A 20,211-nucleotide genomic window follows, 5' to 3' on the forward strand; every position below is an offset into this window, starting at 1 on the left:
ACCCTTGACTTGGGAATGGCGGAGGATAAGTGAGTTATAAAGGGAAGGGATCTCAATTTAAACCAGAAATGACTTAAATACATCTTTGACTGGATCTATGAATAAATCTATGACTGGGTTTGGACAGTACTTGCTTTTTAGGCAAAACAATGAATGATGCAATCTGAAGCTGGTATTGCATCATACATGATATGAATTGTATCATGTTATTCCTAGAAGTCATGGATGATGCAATCATAACGAAGCTTACATCACTCTGCTGAACAAATTGCCCTATATCAGCTCTAGAAATCATACAGTGTCATGCTCTCTTATTTGTCAGTGTTTGATTTTGCAAAGGGACACATTTCTGTTTAGCCAAAGTGAGCAGAGATGCCTCGTACTTGTGTGAACAGTGCAGATAACTTCTGCTATGTTTGTGGTGAAGTGACTTGTGCATCACAAAAGTGCAGTATAACCACTATGGTTAAGAAAGCCTATCACCTTTATTTTGGCTGCAAAATTGGAGATCAGGACAAGAGGTGGGCCCCACACATATGCTGCAACACTTGTGCAACAAATCTTCGCCAGTGCTTGAACAGGAAAAGGAAATCTATGCCTTTTGCAGTGCCGATGATTTGGAGAGAGCCAACAGATCATACCAGCAATTGTCACTTCTGCATGGTGCCTCCAGTTGGGAAAGGTGTGTCAAAGAAGAAAAAGTGGACTGTGCATTATCCAAACATTCCATCAGCTATACGCCCAGTACCCCACGGAGAAGGACTGCCGGTTCCTGATGCATCAGAATCATTCTCACTTGAGTGAGACGAGGAAGAGGATGAAACTTCTGGTCCTGAACCATCAATGTCACAGGACCCACATTTTCTCCCATCCTCCTCCTCTGAACCACACCTCATAACACAAGGTGAACTGAATGACCTTGTCAGGGATTTGGAACTACCCAAGAGTAAGGCAGAGCTGTTGGGCTCCAAACTACAGCAGTGGAATCTCCTGGCAGGTGATGTTAGGGTTTCCATGTTCCGTGACCGTCAAAAGGATCTTGTCCCATTCTTCTTCATGGAAGGTGATCTTGTAGCCTGCAACAACATCAATGGTGTGATGGCAGCCCTCAACATCGTTCACGATCCAGATGAGTGGAGACTGTTCATTGATTCATCGAAGACGAGTCTTAAAGCTGTTTTATTGCATAATGGCAAAGTTTTGCCATCAATTCCAGTTGGTCATGCAGTCCATATGAAGGTAACCTATGACAACATGAAACAACTTTTGAGGTGCATAAACTATGACCAACATCAGTAGCAGCTTTGTGGCGATTTGAAGGTTGTTGCTCTCTTGCTTGGTCTGCAGACTGGATACACAAAGTACTGCTGTTTTCTCTGCGAATGGGATAGTCGTGCAAGAGCTTCCCACTACATCAAGAAAGATTGGCCACTCCAACAGTCATTGGAGCCTGGGAGGAAAAGTGTTCAGCATCCACCACTTGTTGAATCAAGGAAGATTTTGTTACCACCCTTACACATCAAGCTGGGTCTGATGAAGAACTTCGTCAAGGCCATTGACAAAACACAAGCAGCTTTCAAGTACCTCCGTGGAAAATTTCCAAGGTTAAGTGAAGCTAAAATAAAGGAAGGTGTCTTTGTTGGTCCTCAGATTCGTGAACTTCTTCGAGATGATGCATTTGACCATGCACTGCGTGGCAAGGAAAAGACGGCATGGAAAGCCTTCCAGTTGGTGGCAATAAATTTTCTCGGAAACAACAAGGCAGACAACTACAGGTTGTTGGTGGAAAACCTCTTCGAGGCATACAAAAGCCTTGGTTGCAACATGTCACTAAAGATACATTTTTTGCAGATTTTTTTCCACCGAACTGTGGAGCAGTGAGCAACGAGCACGGCGAGCGATTTCACCAGGACATTGCAACAATAGAGAAACGCTATCAGGGCAAATGGAGCCCATCAATGCTTGCAGACTATTGCTGGACAGTGACAAGAGATGCTCCATTTAATGAATACAAGAGACAAGCCAAGAAGCGTCAAGTAGACACTGAATAGGAGTAAACTATGTACATAATAGTTTTTTGCCTTTTGTTTCATAATAAATTTTATTTATATAATCCTTTTGCTGATTTTTAAAGTGTTACATCAACAGGACAGGTGACATATTATAATGTAAAGCAACCATAAACACATGAAAAGACCTAGGTTTACAATTTATGATTAAAACTCTACTATCTACACAATATACATAGACGTAAAATGTAAAAACTTAACTGTCTTAGAAACAGTAGCCAATCAGTTGTTTTAATTGTCATATTTAAATTCAGCACATCAAAATACATAATAAATAGCACATTTTATCTCTGAAGCAGACGACTTCTCAAAAATTGTAGACCAGTGTAATACATCTGTTTACACTGGACTTGGTTTTTGTTATGGATCTCTCTAAGAGATATTTTACATGAAAACATTATATACAGGTGAATAAGCCTAATTAACTCACTGCACAAACTTTCCATCACGACAGATTTTAAATCTCTTTAGTGAAACTGATGCATTGTGCATAAATGCCAAGATTGACAGAAGGGTGCTCTCTAACCTGTAGAATGTGAAAAACATGTTACTTTTAGTTTGTGTTTCCTCTTTTTATAATCAGACATTTACAGAAAGCTGAGTGTGATTTATTCTTTTCTTCTTAATGAATTGTTAAGAAGTGTTTGAAAAGGCATTAAATCTTCCCTTCTGCCATGAATCTGTAAAAGGGGAAGAGGATTTTAAATGGCCTCACGGTATATTGCTTTATAAAACTGCTGATTCTAGCAGTGCCAGAATAGGACTACATACTAATGTAGGAAACACTGAATGCAGTCAGTGAGCCTTCTGCATTTCTGGAGGAAAAGACTAATAGCTACATTTGAACAAGGCTCTTAACACTTGGGCCATCAGCAGGCATTGAGTGAGTGAAATTGGGAAAACTCCTATGAGCTAAAAGCATCTAAGTTCAGCATTCTTCCCTTAGTTTGAGTCTTCCTGATAGGATTTCACACTCCAGCCAACTCGAGCTGCCATCTTGAAAACAAACCAAGTAGAGAACTGATGTTTTCACTGAGCGCATTAATGCTTCACTTCTGAAATGACACTAGAGCATGATAAATGCACCGACGTCCCTGTTGGATATTCAGCTTTACAACAGTGTTAGGGAAAGCTTCTAGATTTGTGTTGTGAGTGAAAGCAAAGATTGTTTATATCACCTTTTTTACTGTAGAAAACTTAACAGATGATAAACAGATCTGGAACTAGTATGTAAACTCATTCTTTCCTTTGAATAATGTGTGCATTACTCAGCAATATTAAAATGCTTTTATTTAATCAGGTTTATCTCCTGATTTTACTGAATTACAGGTGGGAGACTAACCAAAAACGTTTACAGTATCCCTGCTGGCCTACTGCCAAGGGAACCGCACTGAGGAAGGTACCTGTTCTAAACAGTCCTTTGATATGGAACCCTTTCTTGTTAGCAGTGATAAGATTAAGTATGGGATTTGTGGATTCTCTGAGCCTCTGCCTTTCTTTTGTTGATTTTGGCACCCTGCAGCATCATTTGTTCTCTGATTATCATTTTGAGATGCATTGTCAGTAACCAGGGTGTATAATTGATCTTCATCTCTAATTACTCTTCTCTCCACAGGTGCCTGGAAAAGGTCCAGATGGGAGTTCACACAATCTCCACTTTGAAGGGATGGAAAGGCAATATGCATCCTTACCCAGGTACATCATTGAGGCTTCCTCATGCACTGATTTTATCTGCATAGAACAGCCGTCTGGCTCTGAAATGAGAGATTATGTTGCAGTTTTGTCTCGCTGCCTTCTGCTGATGATTTAGTGCCATCTTTATAACTGTATTAATAATTTAGACAGTTGATTTAAAAAAAAATAAAGTCGTTCTCATTGAACATGTCAGCAAGAGTCATGATCCACAGGGGAAGAACATGACATTGAGGAAGCTTAGTGTGCTAGAGTTATAGCAGGTCTTAGCAGGGCATAACTGTGACAAAGTTTATAGTGCTAAAATCATAGCTGGCAATGACAGAGCATTGCTGTGAGGCGTTTGCACTGCAGCAGTGACAGCTCCTACAGTCCCACCATTGCTGGAAGGAAAATTTGACTAGCAATCCTGTTCCAGTATGGTAACTATATACTGTAATTCAACCCTATTGGAAATGAGAGAGAATTCTTAGGGGTTTGGGGGGCTTTTTTATGAATAATTTTAGTCTGGAATCAGCAGGGCATGACAAAGAGGAAACCTTTCAAAGATTACAATCCAGATTCTGTGGGAGTTATAATAGTAGAGTGTGAGAATTAGCAAACTAGAAAAAGAAATGAAGAAAGGTTAGAGCAGTGGGGAGAAAATGAAAATAGAGAATATTTATCCTCCAAGCATGCTAAGCAAGAAAGTGGCTCTTAGGTAGATATGTGGAGGAGCAAGTTTTCCTAAATGAGGGTGAGACAATCAACTAGTGCCACATTTCCTGGGGACCCCAAAGGGCATGGCACATCGGTGCTGGTATTTTTAGGAAATAAATGAATGTGCATTCTAGCTATATCTTTTCTTCTATTTTTTCCATTTGACTGTTTGTTTCTAAATGTGTTATTGCAAAGGCTGATTGACCTTAATGTAATATGACATACCACTATGAACTAGAATATAGAGAATAGCTCAATGCTTGAAAATAATGAGATCTCGCTAAGAAAAGCTGTTTCACAAACTTCAGCATTGTTGGACTTAAGTAAGAACTTTTTAATGCATGATGTGTTGTTTAAACCACAGAATGCATCTGTGGTTCAATGACTGCCTTTTATCAACTTGTATTGGTGGTTGTTTGCAGTGGTGGTCTAGTGATGTTGGTCCCAGGATATTAGACAGACAAGGTGGGTGAGTTAATATCTTTTATTGGACCAACTTCTGTTGGTGGAGGAATATGCTTTCAAGCTTCACAAAGCCTCAAAGGACCTGATGAAAAGTTCTTTGAAGCTTGAAACTGTGTCTCTTCCGTCAACAGAAGCCGGTCCAATAAAAGTCTCACCCACTTGTCTCTCATATACTGGGACCAACACTGCTGCAGCAACACAGCTTAACAGAGTGCTGTTTGATTCCCAGCAATGTTTTTTATATTTTTTCCTGTTCTCATTATCCATAATATATGTCCAATTCTTTTTTCTGAATCCTACTAAGTTCTTGTCCTCAGTTATCTTTTAGCAGCAAGTTCCACAGGTTAAATATATGTAGAGTTAAAAAAAATTGCCTTTTTATCAGTTTTAAAATTTACTGCCTTTCAGTTTTATTGATCATCCACTTGTTCTTGAATCACGAGAAAAACTTGAACAGTAATACCCAATATACCTTCTCTGCACCATTCATTGTTTTGCATTCCTCTTTCATGTCCTCTCTTATTCATCTGCTCTCCAAACTAAACAATCCTATTCTTTTCAATCTCTCTTAATATGGTAGTCTTCCTATGCCGCTAATCACTTTAATTACCCATCTCTGAATTCCCTCTTATTTCAGCTATATCTTTTTTTGAGATAGGATGACCAGAACTGATCACAGTGTTCCAGATATGAGCATACCATTCTTTTATATGACATTAGACTGTTTTCACTACTATTTTCCATCCTATTCTTTTTGCATCCTATGTCTTGTTTGCTTTTGTGAGTGCTGCTACATCCTTAGTAGGCAATTCCTGTGAGCTATTCACAATGACACCCAATTGTTTTTTTCCCAAGTAGTTCCATCTGATTCAACCCATTAATCTCCCCATGTTCTTCTCAAAACCTCAATTTCGGCTAGTGGAAACTAGACTCCACACCCTAAATCTCGACAGGGCTTGGAGGGTTTAGCTGGATAGGATGGGGAATTTAGGAAGTTATCAAGACTTTCTATAGCCTTTGGGGATCCGTGTAAAGAGGGAGTCACTTCTGCTCAGTGCCTGTCTAAGAAGATTAGGCTGTACCATGAGTCACACTGTACTTTAGTTGGGGTGTCTCATGGTTTTAGCACCCACACTGTCAGGGTTCATGCAATATCAGTAGTTTGCCTCCATAATGTTTCTATTATGGAGAGAGCAGAGCACTGGAGTGATGTGCTGTCGACTGCATGTGTTGTTCAGCAGACGGGCTGCTGTGTTCTGAACCAATTCTAAAGAGCTCTTGTAAGTTTACTTCTCTGAAACCACCATAGTAATCAAGCCCAGAGCTCATAAATGAGTGGGTGACCGGGGCAAAGTCTGAATCCAGCAGAAGAGACTGCAGTCTTCCTGGCAGCCGCTAATGGAAATGCGGATTTTTTGCAGAGCTGGCCATTTGAATATCTGGAAGTACAGAGGAGTCCGGGTGAAAACCAAGGCCGAGAACTCTGGAAATCTGCCTTCAAATTATTAATAATCTATTTTACATGGAAAGCACTCGGATACTATGAGGAATGGGCAGCAGTCCAAAACCCTAAGATAGATAGATGTCCTTATCAAGATGGCATGTTCTTCAATGTACTTCCCTCTCCCCATCGGTATCGCCTCCTTCTTTCCAGGGCTTAGCTTTTCTTCATCCAGTTCTCCATCCTGTTCTTCATCCAGTTGTTGAACTCAATCAAACCATTGGACACCTGTGGGAGGGTGCTGTTTCCGTCTGCTCTGGATGTGATGTATAGCTGAATGTTGTCCACACACTGCTGGCATTTTAGTCTATGCTGTTCACATTCTCCATTAGAGATCTCGCTCCGCTGCCCATCGCTGACTGCAGCCTGACTGGTCTGCAATAGGCTAGCGTTTTCCCCAAGCTCGTCATGGGAAGTACGATCAAACTGAGCATCTTGAACATTGTGGGAAATTTGTAAAAAATGTGGCTAGTCTGATCTAACGGTAAATTATCAAAATCCTTCTCACCTTCCTTTTATCAGCCAATCAATGCAAAAAGGTGTAATTGAATGTAAACAACTGGCTTTTAGGACTAGACAGGGGTGGTGGAATCGGGTTGCAGAGACCATTTCCTAACAAATTAAGCACATTTCTAATCTTACACAGTTTTATAAAAGTAAGTCTCTGTCACCAGCACGTGGGACTTACCTAAATTTGCCAAGCTTCAAAAGTCCCAGGGAGGAAGGGAGAACACTTCTGCAACAGAAAGGAGAGCATCCGGGCTTGGGCTGTGGCTGATTTCTCTTGGGAAAAAAATCAGCACAATAGCTGGAATAATGAGATGCCCATGCAATAAAACTGTTACTGCTACCTGGCAACAAGAAGGAGCCATGTTGGAGGGCATGAGAGATTGGAATGAACGAATGAATAGGAGAGCTTTGGCATCCCTCTGAAACGGGCAAGCGAGAACTAGGGTTACCATCACATTATTTTGAAAAATAAGCTGTACGTTCCCAGGGCGCCCGTTCAGCTCTGAAGGTGTGCGAGGCTACCTACAAAGAAGGCATGATTGTCACTGGTAGCATACCCAAGCTCTCCTGCTATATCTTTCATTAAAGTTCAAATCCCAGCTTTAAAACACCGTGGCACTTTGCCCTATGGCCTTATGTTTTCATTTCCCTTCCCTGTGGGTGCTGAGAAGTTTAACCAAAGCACAATGGATCAGATTCTTAGCTGGTGTAAATCAATGTAGCTTCACTGGCTCATGACCTCTATTTTATAGCAGAATTAGAGAAAACGCGGTTCTGTACGTGTGCTTTGCCTTGTCAACAAAAGAAGCAAAGAATTTAAAATATAGGGAGGTAATCCTGCTCCTATTGAACGCAGTGACAAAACCCTGCTGGCTTTGATGGGAGCAGGATCTGTTCTATGTAAGGTTATTTTTTAATTAAAAGTTGAAATACTTCTGTCTGTTTTAAAAAAAAAAAAAAAAAAAATAGGCAACAGCCTTAAAGGAAGCTTTAATATGTGACTAGCTTAATCAGTAGCCAACTGAGTTACGTGGTCAAGTTTTTATCGAAGCTAGTATCAGATTATGGGCTTTATTTGAAAACATCTAGAGAGAGGCAAATGTTATCTACTGAGTTATTGGTGTGTTACTATGGCAGGCTAGTGACAGGTCCCCGTCTCATACTGCACTGTGCTATATCATCTCCTGAAGGGAAGCAAAATGGTAAAGGCAGAACATAAAGCTTTGCAAGAAAGATACAGTTCTTGGCACTCAGTAGTTATGCAATGCCCCAGGGCTAAGGCTGAGTAGTGCTGAATGGTATTATTAAGCAATGTTAAATCCTCCCTCTTAGAAGGAAAAGGGCTTGATTCTTAGGCTCCTCAGGGTACTATTTGGGAAATAGGAGCATGGCTATAATATGAGGAGCTAGAAAAATATTTGTGGTCGTTTGTTTGTCTTCAGTAACTCACCTCTCTCTCACACACACATTTAGTTAAACCAGTGGACAAATATGAACTTGAAGCTGGTTTATTTGCTCACAGGTTTGTTTTTTTTCCACTTCAATTTCATTGCAGTCTGTCATAGTGTAAGCTATAATTTTGCTCATGGCAGCCCCAATTGGAGAAATATTGTGTCCTAAGCACGAAGAGTTATTCCGTTCTCCTAATGGATTCGATAGTAGGCTCTGACTAGTAACTGGGCTGACAGTCACTAAGACAGGCCCAGGGATTGGTGATGCTGTGATATATACCACAAATCTCAGTCCCCTTGCTAGTAAGAAATGCTGATGCCAAAAAAAGTCAATGTTTCAGTTCCTCTCATGATTCAAGAACAAGTGTTTGTGGCAAAAAGAGCATTAAAAAATAACTGTAAAGACTAAAAAATGAATTCAGATTGTATCGATCATTTCCATGGCCAAGGAGAAGAGGGCTGAGCAGAATGGAACTTTACATTCACAAGAGTGTTTAAGTTCAGTATAATATGTGCCATAAAGATGGGAAATCTATTAATGTATTAATTAAAGAAGTGGCAGCACAATGTCTTGCCATTGTCAGGAGACTCATGTTCAGGATCCACTCTGCAACTTGCACCTCCTAGGTCAGTAAATAAAAGGGTTATCGTAGATTCCAAGGCCAGACAGGACCATTGTGACCACCTAGTCTGACCTGCTTAATAACACAGGCCCCTAGAACCTTACCCAGTAGTTTCTGCATCAAGATCATAACTTCTGTTTGAGCTATGCATGGGTAGCCAAACTGTGGCTCACGAGCCACATGCAGCTCTTTACCATTAACGTGCGGCTCACTGAGCCCCCTATGCCACCCACCTCATTCTTCACCCACCACACTTGGGGAGGAGCTCAGGACCTCCACCTTGCAGCGGGGTAGTGTAGGGTAGGGACTTCTGCCCAGTGGGGAGGTGGGCCTTGGGGCTTGAGCCCCACAGCGCACCAGCCGGGCCTCATGGCTTCAGCAGGAGTGGGGCTGAAGCCCCAAGCCCCAGCAGGCATCTCTTGTGGGGCTGAAGCCCCAAGCCCCAGCAGATGTTCCCCAGCTCTCGAACTTCTGAAGATTGTCGTATGAAGCTTAGAGGGTCAGTAAGTTTGGCCATCCCGGAGCTATGGAATGTCTTCTACAAAGATATCTAGTCTTGATTTTAAGACTTCACTGATGGAGAATCCACCACTTCTCTAGATAAATTGTTCCACAGGTTATTCACCCTCGGGATTAAAAAATTGTGCCTTGTTTCTAGTCTGAATTTATCTAGCTTCAGTTTCCATTCATTGGATCTTGTTGTGCCTTTTTTGGCTAGATTAAAGAGCTGCCTACTGTCAGAAATCTCTGCTCAAGTAGGTGCTTGTACTCTGTGATCACTTCATCTCTTAACCTTCTCTTGGATAAATTAAAGAGGCTGAGCTGCTTACGTTTCTCACTAAAGGCATGAAGACAGCATTGTCAAAGGGGCTGGAGCCTTCCCTGCCGGACAGTTTGTGAGGCAGCATTGACAGTCATGTAGGCAAAAGCCATTTCCCACCATTCTGGGCAAAAGAAGAGTTTCCATAACAGTTGCCCTCATAAAGGAGGCTCTCAAAGAGACAAATAGGAGGCGTAGGTTCCTCACCAAGCTCTACTGGCTTCCTCATCAAGTTCACGCTAGTTGCCATCATTTCGAGATTGTGAAGTCTGCTTTTGCCTACAAGTCTGCTCTCATTTTACAGCTCCATTGTTTTTCCCTTGTGCACTGCAAATAACTCCCCACCTCGCCTGGCCCTTCATAACCTTCAACTCTCATCTCATCTGCTCTTCCATGCTGCCTTCATCTTCTGGAAATACCTCTCACTCCCACTGTAAGGCAACGACCCTCTTTCCATGCAAATAATTCCTTAAAATTCTTTTTTGAAACCTGCATCAGTATTAACCTGCTTCAGTAAAAATGTCACCTGCCAATTAAAAATGGCTCCCTTCTTGGATAGAACCGCCATCTGGCTCATCCAGTGCATTCTGTGTTTGATTTGTATTGTCTGTCCCATTTAAACTGTTCTCCTTGGGTACACAGCTAACCAAAAAATAATCACTCTGTCCTATGATATTATTCCTGTGATGGTCTACCTAGTTATCTTCTAAAAAAAGAAGAACAGGAGTACTTGTGGCACCTTAGAGACTAACAAATTTATTAGAGCATAAGCTTTCGTGGACTACAGCCCACTTCTTCGGATGCATATAGAATGGAACATATATTGAGGAGATATATATACACACATACAGAGAGCATAAACAGGTGGGAGTTGTCTTACCAACTCTGAGAGGCCAATTAATTAAGAGAAAAAAACTTTTGAAGTGATAATCAAGCTAGCCCAGTACAGACAGTTTGATAATAAGTGTGAGAGTACTTACAAGGGGAGATAGAGTCAATGTTTGTAATGGCTCAGCCATTCCCAGATCTTGGGAGACAGACCTGTCCTCGCTTACAGACAACCCCCCAACCTAAAGCAAATACTCACCAGCAACCACACATCACTGAACAAAACCACTAACCCAGGAACCTATCCTTGTAACAAACCCCGATGCCAGCTCTGTCCACATATCTATTCAAGTGACATCATCATAGGACCTAATCACATCAGCCATACCATCAGGGGCTCGTTCACCTGCACATCTACCAATGTGATATATGCCATCATGTGCCAGCAATGCCCCTCTGCCATGTACGTTGGCCAAACCGGACAGTCTCTACGCAAAAGAATTAATGGACACAAATCTGACATCAGGAATCAAAATACTCAAAAACCAGTGGGAGTGTAGGGTACACTTTAACCTGTCTGGTCATTCAGTGACAGACCTGCGGGTGGCTATATTACAACAGAAAAACTTCAAAAACAGACTCCAAAGAGAGACTGCAGAGCTAGAATTGATATGCAAACTAGACACAATCAACTCCGGTTTGAATAAGGACTGGGAATGGCTGAGCCATTACAAACATTGACTCTATCTCCCCTTGTAAGTACTCTCACACTTATTATCAAACTGTCTGTACTGGGCTAGCTTGATTATCACTTCAAAAGTTTTTTTTCTCTTAATTAATTGGCCTCTCAGAGTTGGAAAGACAACTCCCACCTGTTTATGCTCTCTGTATGTGTGTATATATATCTCCTCAATATATGTTCCATTCTATATGCATCCGAAGAAGTGGGCTGTAGTCCACGAAAGCTTATGCTCTAATAAATTTGTTAGTCTCTAAGGTGCCACAAGTACTCCTGTTCTTCTTTTTGCGGATACAGACTAACACAGCTGTTACTCTGAAACCTTTCTTATGTGCGAAACAGTGAGGAATAAGGCACCACCATGTGGTCACTCCAGCTGCAGTCCAGCATAAGGGTTGAGTGATGCAGGAAAAACTCTGCTGGCCCCTCTACTCCAGTGTAAACTTCCTTAGGGAAGAAATAAATCTTTTGATACTGAAAATATCTAAAATGATGGTTCTTCAGTATCTGGAGCCTTGAATCCTCCTGAGTTGGTACCAGCTACGTGTCAGTTTCCTGACTGTAATGTTTGTATGTACTTCCCCATTTGCTCCCAAAAGGGGGTTATTTCATAGCTAGGTTGATGCTTAGGAAAGTCCAGATCTCTCTCATTTCTTATATTATTCTCCGAGCTCTCAATGTTTTTCTTTTTTATTGTCACTCTCCCATCTGCCTCCTATTGCTTATTGCTGTGGGAATCATTGTTGTGCTGAGTTTCTTGACTGTGCTCAAATGTTTTGCTCAATACGCCACTCTCATTCTGCATACTTCTCTCTTCTGTCCTCATCTTGGCACACTGTCAACCATTGTTTCTCAATCAGGGAGCTTCTATTCATTGTATTCTATGTGGTGGTCTCATGAAGTCATCCTAATGTGATACTTGTCTGATCTCCACTCTGCCTAGCTCCTTCTCTATTACTTTTGTTTTCTGCCACATCAAATAGCAGTTTTACAATACAAAAGGGGGAAAAAAGATGACGATGATATGGTGGAACTTCTTGTAAGAATTAAAATGCTTTCAAAGTCAAGGAAAGGATACTTAACTGTGCTAATTAAATGTGAGTTTACAAAAATAACACTTAATTTTAGATTGGCATTTTAAATCTGCCTTTGGTAAAAAAAAGTACCCAATGATTAGTGGTTCATGGCAATTACAAAACGTGGCCCTTTTATTGAAAATACAGCAAAATCTTAAAATCTGATATCTTCCCATGCAATGATCTCATTATAAGTGAAATATGTGTAGGGTTTTAGTTGGTTTTAAAGTCCTGACAGGTGCGTTTTGAATCAGTTTTAATGGGAATATTGGTCTTCCCAAGGATCTCCAGGAAAAAAGTTGTCATAAAACAGCCAAGATGAAATACACGCAGAGAAAAAAAAGAGATTGTTCCTCCCTGATAGAGCACTAGCTTGGGAACTGAGCTGATGTGCTCATTTAAAGATTAGCTAAATCCAAAATCATAGTGGAGTCTAACTACCTTACTGTACTTACCACTGCCAGGTAATAAAACTGATTACTACAAAAACTGCCTAAAAGCCAGAGCTATCAAGAAAGTCATTATGCTTCGAGGAGGACAGAGTCTAAATCCTGAATGGAATTTCTCATACCAATGATCGTTCCATACATGTCAACCATTCAAAGCAGAAACGTGGAGATTCTCTCATTTCTGCATATTGGTACATGCAGCATTTTATGGTGAAATCGTGACCCAGTATCACACTGATAGCTTCAGTCTTATTTTGAAACACAGAGTCAAAATCTAATCCCAAAAAGTGCGTAGAGATCATAAACAAGTGTATTTACTATCTTAAATAAATAAAGCAGGCAGCGAAGTGGGAAGGTTGGTGTTTATTTTAAAGACATCTCACAAAATGGGCTTGCATCTAAGCAGACATGACTTCTCCAAAACTCTTGTCTAAAAGGAGGGGTTAAAGATTGTAAACAGGATCATAGTTACAAAAACCTTATCGTAGAATTTGAAAGTGAAGACGGTTTGTTTTTAGGTGTAATTTCAGCTTCCTTAAAAATAGAGTGGAACATTAGTTGAAATTAACAAGATGCTTCCTATCTAAGCCAAATTAGGTCTTTACTACTGAAAGGCATTCTTTAAGAAGTCAAGAAGGTCAAGGGTCAAGACATCAAGTCACGAAGTGCAGCTGTCAGGCCACCTCTGCAATTTCCATGGGAGTAACTAAAGAAAATTTAGCAAAGAAAATATCTACAGCAGCAGGGATATTTCTTACAAAAAAACAAAAACTAAAAAACAGATCTCCCAGAAGAATACTTTGGAGGTGGACAGGGGGGCTGACAGAGGTGGGTTTTGTCAGTTTTTCTAATAAAGCCTCTCAACTCCTCATAGCGAAGAGCCAGTTGATGCAATATGGAATGGTTTAAAAGTCAATTAATTTTTTGAAACTAAACAGCTGGCCTCGGTTGTAAGTAGATATTAGTTGGGATAAATAAATATTCTTTAAAGTGTCACGTGAACAAAAAGCATGAGTCTTGTAGAGAATTTAATGTATGTTGAGGCATAAGGGCCTCCTACTAAATATAAGGGTACTAAATTCTGCTAAAAAAATATTAGAGATCTAGAAAAAAGGCTGTCTCCAAGGAGAAGCATTTGAGTTAATATTATATTACACATAGTGAAATTATGGAGACATGGCCTCATTAACAGAAAAAGAAGCACTATTAGCCAGCCCTCCAATGAGTACAAGAACAAAACAAATTTTCAGCAACAAAACATTAATGAAAGAAATAAGTGTCAGTAAAAACGTTTTAGGTTGAGATGAAGGATCTGTGGAAAAAAGATAAGTGAATGCAAATTAAAAAGAGTAAGCTCAAATTAAAAAACAAAGAGTATGTCCCACAGAATACATCAACAGAGTGACATGCTGAGTGAAACCTGGGGAATGAGATGTGCTACGAAATGCAAATGTATCCTCTGCATTATCAACATTGATGTTGAAATCGCCCAGGAGACCAACAGATTGGGAAACTCAACTGGCTGGTTTATAAATAGAAGATCTGTATACATAGGGTGAAAACATAGCTGCTTAAGATGTATTATAAATGAAATCTGAAAAAGTGTAGACCTTGGATTTTTAAAGTGAGGAAATGGCACTTTGTTTTTCCTTGAGGTTCACTTAAAATAAGTTGAGGAAGAGACAACTCTTCCAGCCCAAGCTCTTGAGATTCACTTTCTCTATATAAATAGACCTGGAGGTAAGGTTGAGAGACAGGCCTTCACCAGTGAAAAGTGGCAGTAATACCCAATAGATACCGCCAGCAAAGGAGGAAGGAAAGAATCCATCAATACATAGCTCTGACACACAGAACGTAGTAGGTCCAGTTTTGTAGTTGGCTCCATCAATATTCTTCAGCAAGCTTCTAACAGCATAATCCATGAATGTCTTACCCCTTCTATCAAGTTTCAGCTAGACTCCAATAAACAAATAGCTGTTCAACCATTGTACTGTTGGTGTCCACTAGTAAGGCAAGCTGCTGTTGGTTTTTATAACCTCCGCCCGTCCCCTAGCCTTTATCCAATCTTTACAGGACAGATGTGGTAGTTTAATTATAGTAAAGAAGGTTTTATCACAGAGTTATGCTGTCATAGTATCAAGATGCTGGCTCTCATAATAAACATATAACGCGCCCTTAGCAACTATGCTATTATGGAACAGGAAAGAAGAAAATATGATAAGAAAATAGAAAGGTAAGTTTTTTGTGGGCCATCTTAATTGGACAGCTTACGAAATTTACAGGCCATGTAAACCTCAGCGACTGAAATATAGTTCTGGTTCATTAGCAAATATGCAGCACACATACTACAAGCACAAATGATACCACATACTAAGAAAGCAAAATAAAATGGAATGCCAGGAGGGATAAACCGAGCCATATAGAAGCAGTAGGGCCAGACTTCTTAACAAAAATGAAGTCAGTGGTCACTAGTGTTCTCAGTGAAACCATGGCCACCTTGTGTGGAGAGAGTTTCACAATATTAAAAAGCAACAGAGGGTCCTGTGGCACCTTTAAGACTAACAGAAGTATTGGAGCATAAGCTCCAATAAGCTTTCGTGGTGAATGCCCACTTCATCAGACCTAATTTGGGATTGAGAGAGATCACTGAAGAAGTTAATAGTAAAAGCAGTTGGTAGTGCAGCTGTTACCACACAGCTCATACAGGTGGCAGCCAGATTGCTTCCATTGCATGAGTGAGGGATGTATTTCTCTGAACAGTTTAGATATCGGCCTACTAAAAACATGTCAAGACAGTTTTCTAAATTTCATTTTTCATCCATCTTTCTCTTCTTCCATTTATCCATCCAAGGTTCTTTTATTGCACGCATCAGCATAGTATCCAAGTGTGATATTTTCTAAGGACCTGATAATGTCATACATTGAGTAATAGCAAGAAGTGACATTCAAGTCAATATGGGCATGAATTAATGGCAGTTGAAATCACTGGAAATATTCCCATTGACTTCAGCAGGTGTTGGGTCAGACCTAAATGCAATCATGGAACTCATGAATAAATTCCTTCATTTCTTCAACCACATGGTAAATTCCATAATAATGTGATTAAACTCTGGAGCTGTGGAATACACAGAATTTACTCATTTGATTTTCTTATCTATACTCTGCCCACCGACCCAGGACTGCTCCTAGCATTCCAACCTTTCAAATAGCAACTATTTTGGTTTTTTAAACAAAAGAACCTTCCACAGCATTCTATCTATCTTCTCCCCAAATATGAATCAAGTAAAACCTGGACTGGAAAATTATTGTGGTCCAAGCTCCTATCTAGGATTGGTAGTGTTCAGACCAGTAACACTATTGGAGGTTATGGTTAACATTAAGATCCCATATCTCCTGACAACTTGGAGCTAGTAACACCTGTTGTGTCCCATGATGCCATTAGAAAAATTTAAGTCCCTGCTTACCTGAAACGTGCAACATTCATTTCTAGCCCTGGAAAAATTTTGATTGTTTATATTTTATATATTATATATATATATAATATATATATATTAAAAGCTCAAGAAACAATCAAAATTTGTCAAGAGATATGGGATCTTAATATTAACCTTAACCTCCAATACTGTTACTGGTCTGAACATTACCAATCCTATATATATTTATATATATGTTTGGATTCATTCTTATATCATTTGATGCCTGTACAAAATGTTCTGCTGAAGGTTTTCTTTGTGGCATAAACAAAATTCAAGATGGTGTAAAATGGCACAAAGGTTTTATTCACCCTAATTTGGGAGGATTTGCATAACGCTCTTCTGGCTTCACCACAAGTAATGTTAATAAGTAATGTGCCCATGCCAATAAAAACTTTATACATGTGTGCATGTGAGTATATATAATACATATACCATTAGACTGGAGTTTTAAATAACTTTGGAAACAGTAAAGATATTAAAAGCTTAGCTGTGTCTTTAAGCCGTGTTAGTATCTTGTTGCACTTAAAATCTTTGTGCCACAGAGCAAAGTTTAAAATACAACTGTATATGATTAAGTAGGTGTTAACAAAATTCATACTTGCTACTGACTTTAATCTATATTAATGTGGGCCTCACTTTGCTAGCATACTGCTCCTTTTTGGTGTGTTAAAAAATGAGCAGGAAGTATCCCATTGTGGAAAATACTACTTTAAAAAGGGTTAATCCACTCTGATGAGACATTTAATGGAAAAAGGGAGAGAGAGCTCTGCTTCGAGAAGACTCAAATAAGCATTAATTTAAATGTTACAGCAATTGATAGAGAGGTGAGAAGTAATGTGAGCTAGGAGCCGTTCCTCTGGTCAGCATCCTCTGTGCACGAAGTAATTGATATCCCATACTCTTGCAACAGCTGAAAAAACAAAACAGAACATGGAAACATGTCCACTACATAATAGCCATAGGAAGTGAGAGAAGGCGGGTGTTACGCTTTATCGAAAGTGAATTACCTACCATTTTTGTTCCACTTCAGATGTAATTCGACAAAGAGAATGTGAAATGTGTCTTAGATTCTGTCAGACCAAGCTTTGGAAATTGACAGCCATGCATGGTGGAAGAGAGAAGAACTAGTGGTAGCAAGCCTGTGTAAAAATCCCCCATGTTAACAGTGGGCCTTGAGTCAGTGGGAGGTCCTCACGTATTTAATAGTAGAAGCTTTTTTCCTTTCAAGAAGAAAAATAGCCTTTGTTGTTGAGGTCAAAAAAGGTATTTTGCCGTGCAATCTACTGTAGGACGCAACAAAATCTGGCAAGCAAAAACAATCTCAGCGGGATTTCACAGCTGAAAATCCATGCGAATGACTTTTTACATGGATCAAGGTACCAGCACACTGTGTTCATATGACAATATTTCACCCTTTTGTTGAGACGGATTTGGCATTTTCATTATGAATTTTGACTCCATTTATTGAAAAACGGAGAAGCAATATATGCAAACAGAATGGTGTGTGCACGTTTACAAGACTGTATGAGTCTCAGTTAAAAAAAAAAAAAAAAACTCAGCCAATCAGGAGCAAATGTATTGTTATGCTGTACAACCAACAGCAAGTAATAATTCATACTGCAGATACAGCGCAAAACCAAAATAAAACTGTAGAAAATTAACCTCAGAATGTTCTAATGTAAGAAAAATTGACATTTACATAGTGCCTTTCATCTAACAATCCCAAAACAGTCAACATACTTTACAACTACATGTAAAGAGAATAAAATTTTCAGCATCGCTTCTTTGCGGTATTGTTGTAACCATGTTGGTTCAGGATATTAGAGAAACCTGAAGAAGAGCTCCGTGTAAGCTCAAAAGCTTGTCTCTTTCATCAATAGAAGTTGATCCAATAAAAGAAATCACTTAACACACCTTGCCTCTCCATCACTTATGTTACTAAGGCATTTCTGAAAATTGTATCCAGGGATCACTTTACCTGTGGCTATAATGCAGCCACCTATGGAGTGAAATGTGAAAGTTGTTTAAAAGTACATACTAATGCTACCCAATAGCTTGTGGCAGAAAGTGAAGAACAGTGGAGCTTATCCAATTGAAACTACAGGGAATTTTGAGTAGGTAGAATGTAATTACCCAATTGGAATTGAGCTAGAGCTAACAACTAGGATTTTTAGGCCCAGCAAAGTAATTAAGCATCTGCTTAACTTTGATATTTGGTAGGAATTGGGTGCCTACTTCTCTTAGGCTCCTTTGAAAATCCCAGCCTAAATGCACGCTAAGGCCCTTCATTTTCAGTTTTTATTGATTTTTACTGAAAAATTCCTGGGTTCTACAATGCTATTATTTGCTTTGTATTGATTTTCACCCAAAATTTGGAACACTCAAATACATGAAAATATTAATTTTGTTAAGAAAATCCAAGACATTACATTAGGTAGATGTGTTCATGTTAATAATAAGTTAGTCTAAGTGCAAATGTGAGGCCGTCTGTTAAAGTAAGGCAACGTAAAGGAAGACGTGTACACATGCATATGTGTATTTACAGTTCATGAAATAAACCACATTATTGAACTTCTTTTATTTTCAATACTCTTATTTTTTTTCTTTGTTGCTTTTTTTCTATCTCCCATCCTCCAATATTAACACAGTAAAATGTGATGTTAATTTTTTGCACTTTTTTTTTTTTACCATGTTTTAATTTTTGTAAGAAACACTGATAAATTCCCAGGAAATGTTAAAATAAAAACTGAAAAAAGGAGAGCCTGTTTGCGGACTATAAAACACACAGGAGGTGCAACGTGGCTGAATCAATGTTGCTTGCTGAAACTTAGCTTTTGCATCTCCTAGTTTTTTTGCAATTTGAACTGTGCCTCCTTAACATTGCATTAATGCAGTATTTTCGACTTAACATTGTAAACAATAATGAAACAAATTATTTGCTGAATTCTACAACTGTTTTTCTCAGCCACTTGTTAGCACTCTTAACACAGAATTTCTTTGATATTATTGGAGCGAGTATCAACCCTAATGTCATTTTAACGTAATTCTTTTGTGTGACGAGCTGGCTGCTCTCCCTTCTCTTTTGTTATCGAACATCTAAGGAAAGCTCTGTTAGTGAGAGATTACTCCAGTGGTTCCTTGGTCTTACAGAGATTTCATCAGAAATGTTTCTTCTTTTTTAATGGACAATGGAAAATGTTCGACTGTCCGTTATTACACTTCTTTGTACACAGTCTACAAATATAAATGGAAATTATAATTACATCTAGTGTTGGGTCACAATGGAAATCACTTTAATCCCAGTGTGGAGGTAGGAGGGGGAGAATCAATAAAAAACCCTTAACCCTGATCTTTTCTTCTTAGACATTTCATTTTGAGTTGCATCAGCTTGCACCAGTAGTGTTAAAAGTTTAAAGGACGACTTCTTCGGTACACAGAGAACCATTTTGCATCCTTAGAAAAGTAACGCTGTCTTGCCTTATTCCCATGTACAAAACATCAAGAGGATTCTTTTTAAGCGTTTATCAAGTGTTTCGTATTATGTAGAATGCTCCACATGTTCATCCTTCGCTTATTTCAAAAAAAAAAAAAAAAAAAAACGGGGGGGAGGCCATCAAACATTTAAACTTTTCTACTGGAAATAGCACTTACTATGTTTGTACTATAGAATGGTAGAAGATTAGGGTTGGAAGAGACCTCAAGAGGTCATTCTAGTCCAATCCCATGCTCAAAGCTGGACCAACACCAACTAGATCATCCCAGCCAGGCCTTTGTCAAGTCGGGCCTTAAAAACCTCTAAGGATGGAGATTCCA

General features: G+C 39.4%; 1 protein-coding gene across 2 annotated transcripts in view; it reads left to right on the forward strand.

The window, feature by feature from the left end:
• PARD3B (par-3 family cell polarity regulator beta) overlaps positions 1-20,211 on the forward strand; it is a 647,317-nt gene that overhangs the window by 607,894 nt on the left and 19,212 nt on the right. For both annotated transcript variants that reach the window (XM_034786262.1, XM_034786263.1), the window contains one exon: positions 3,685-3,764. In XM_034786262.1, coding sequence (XP_034642153.1) covers positions 3,685-3,764 — 80 coding nt within the window. The remainder of the gene's footprint in view (positions 1-3,684; positions 3,765-20,211) is intronic.

The sequence above is a fragment of the Trachemys scripta genome, chromosome 11 (genome assembly GCF_013100865.1).
Source record: "Trachemys scripta elegans isolate TJP31775 chromosome 11, CAS_Tse_1.0, whole genome shotgun sequence".
In the NCBI taxonomy this organism is placed as follows: domain Eukaryota; kingdom Metazoa; phylum Chordata; order Testudines; family Emydidae; genus Trachemys; species Trachemys scripta.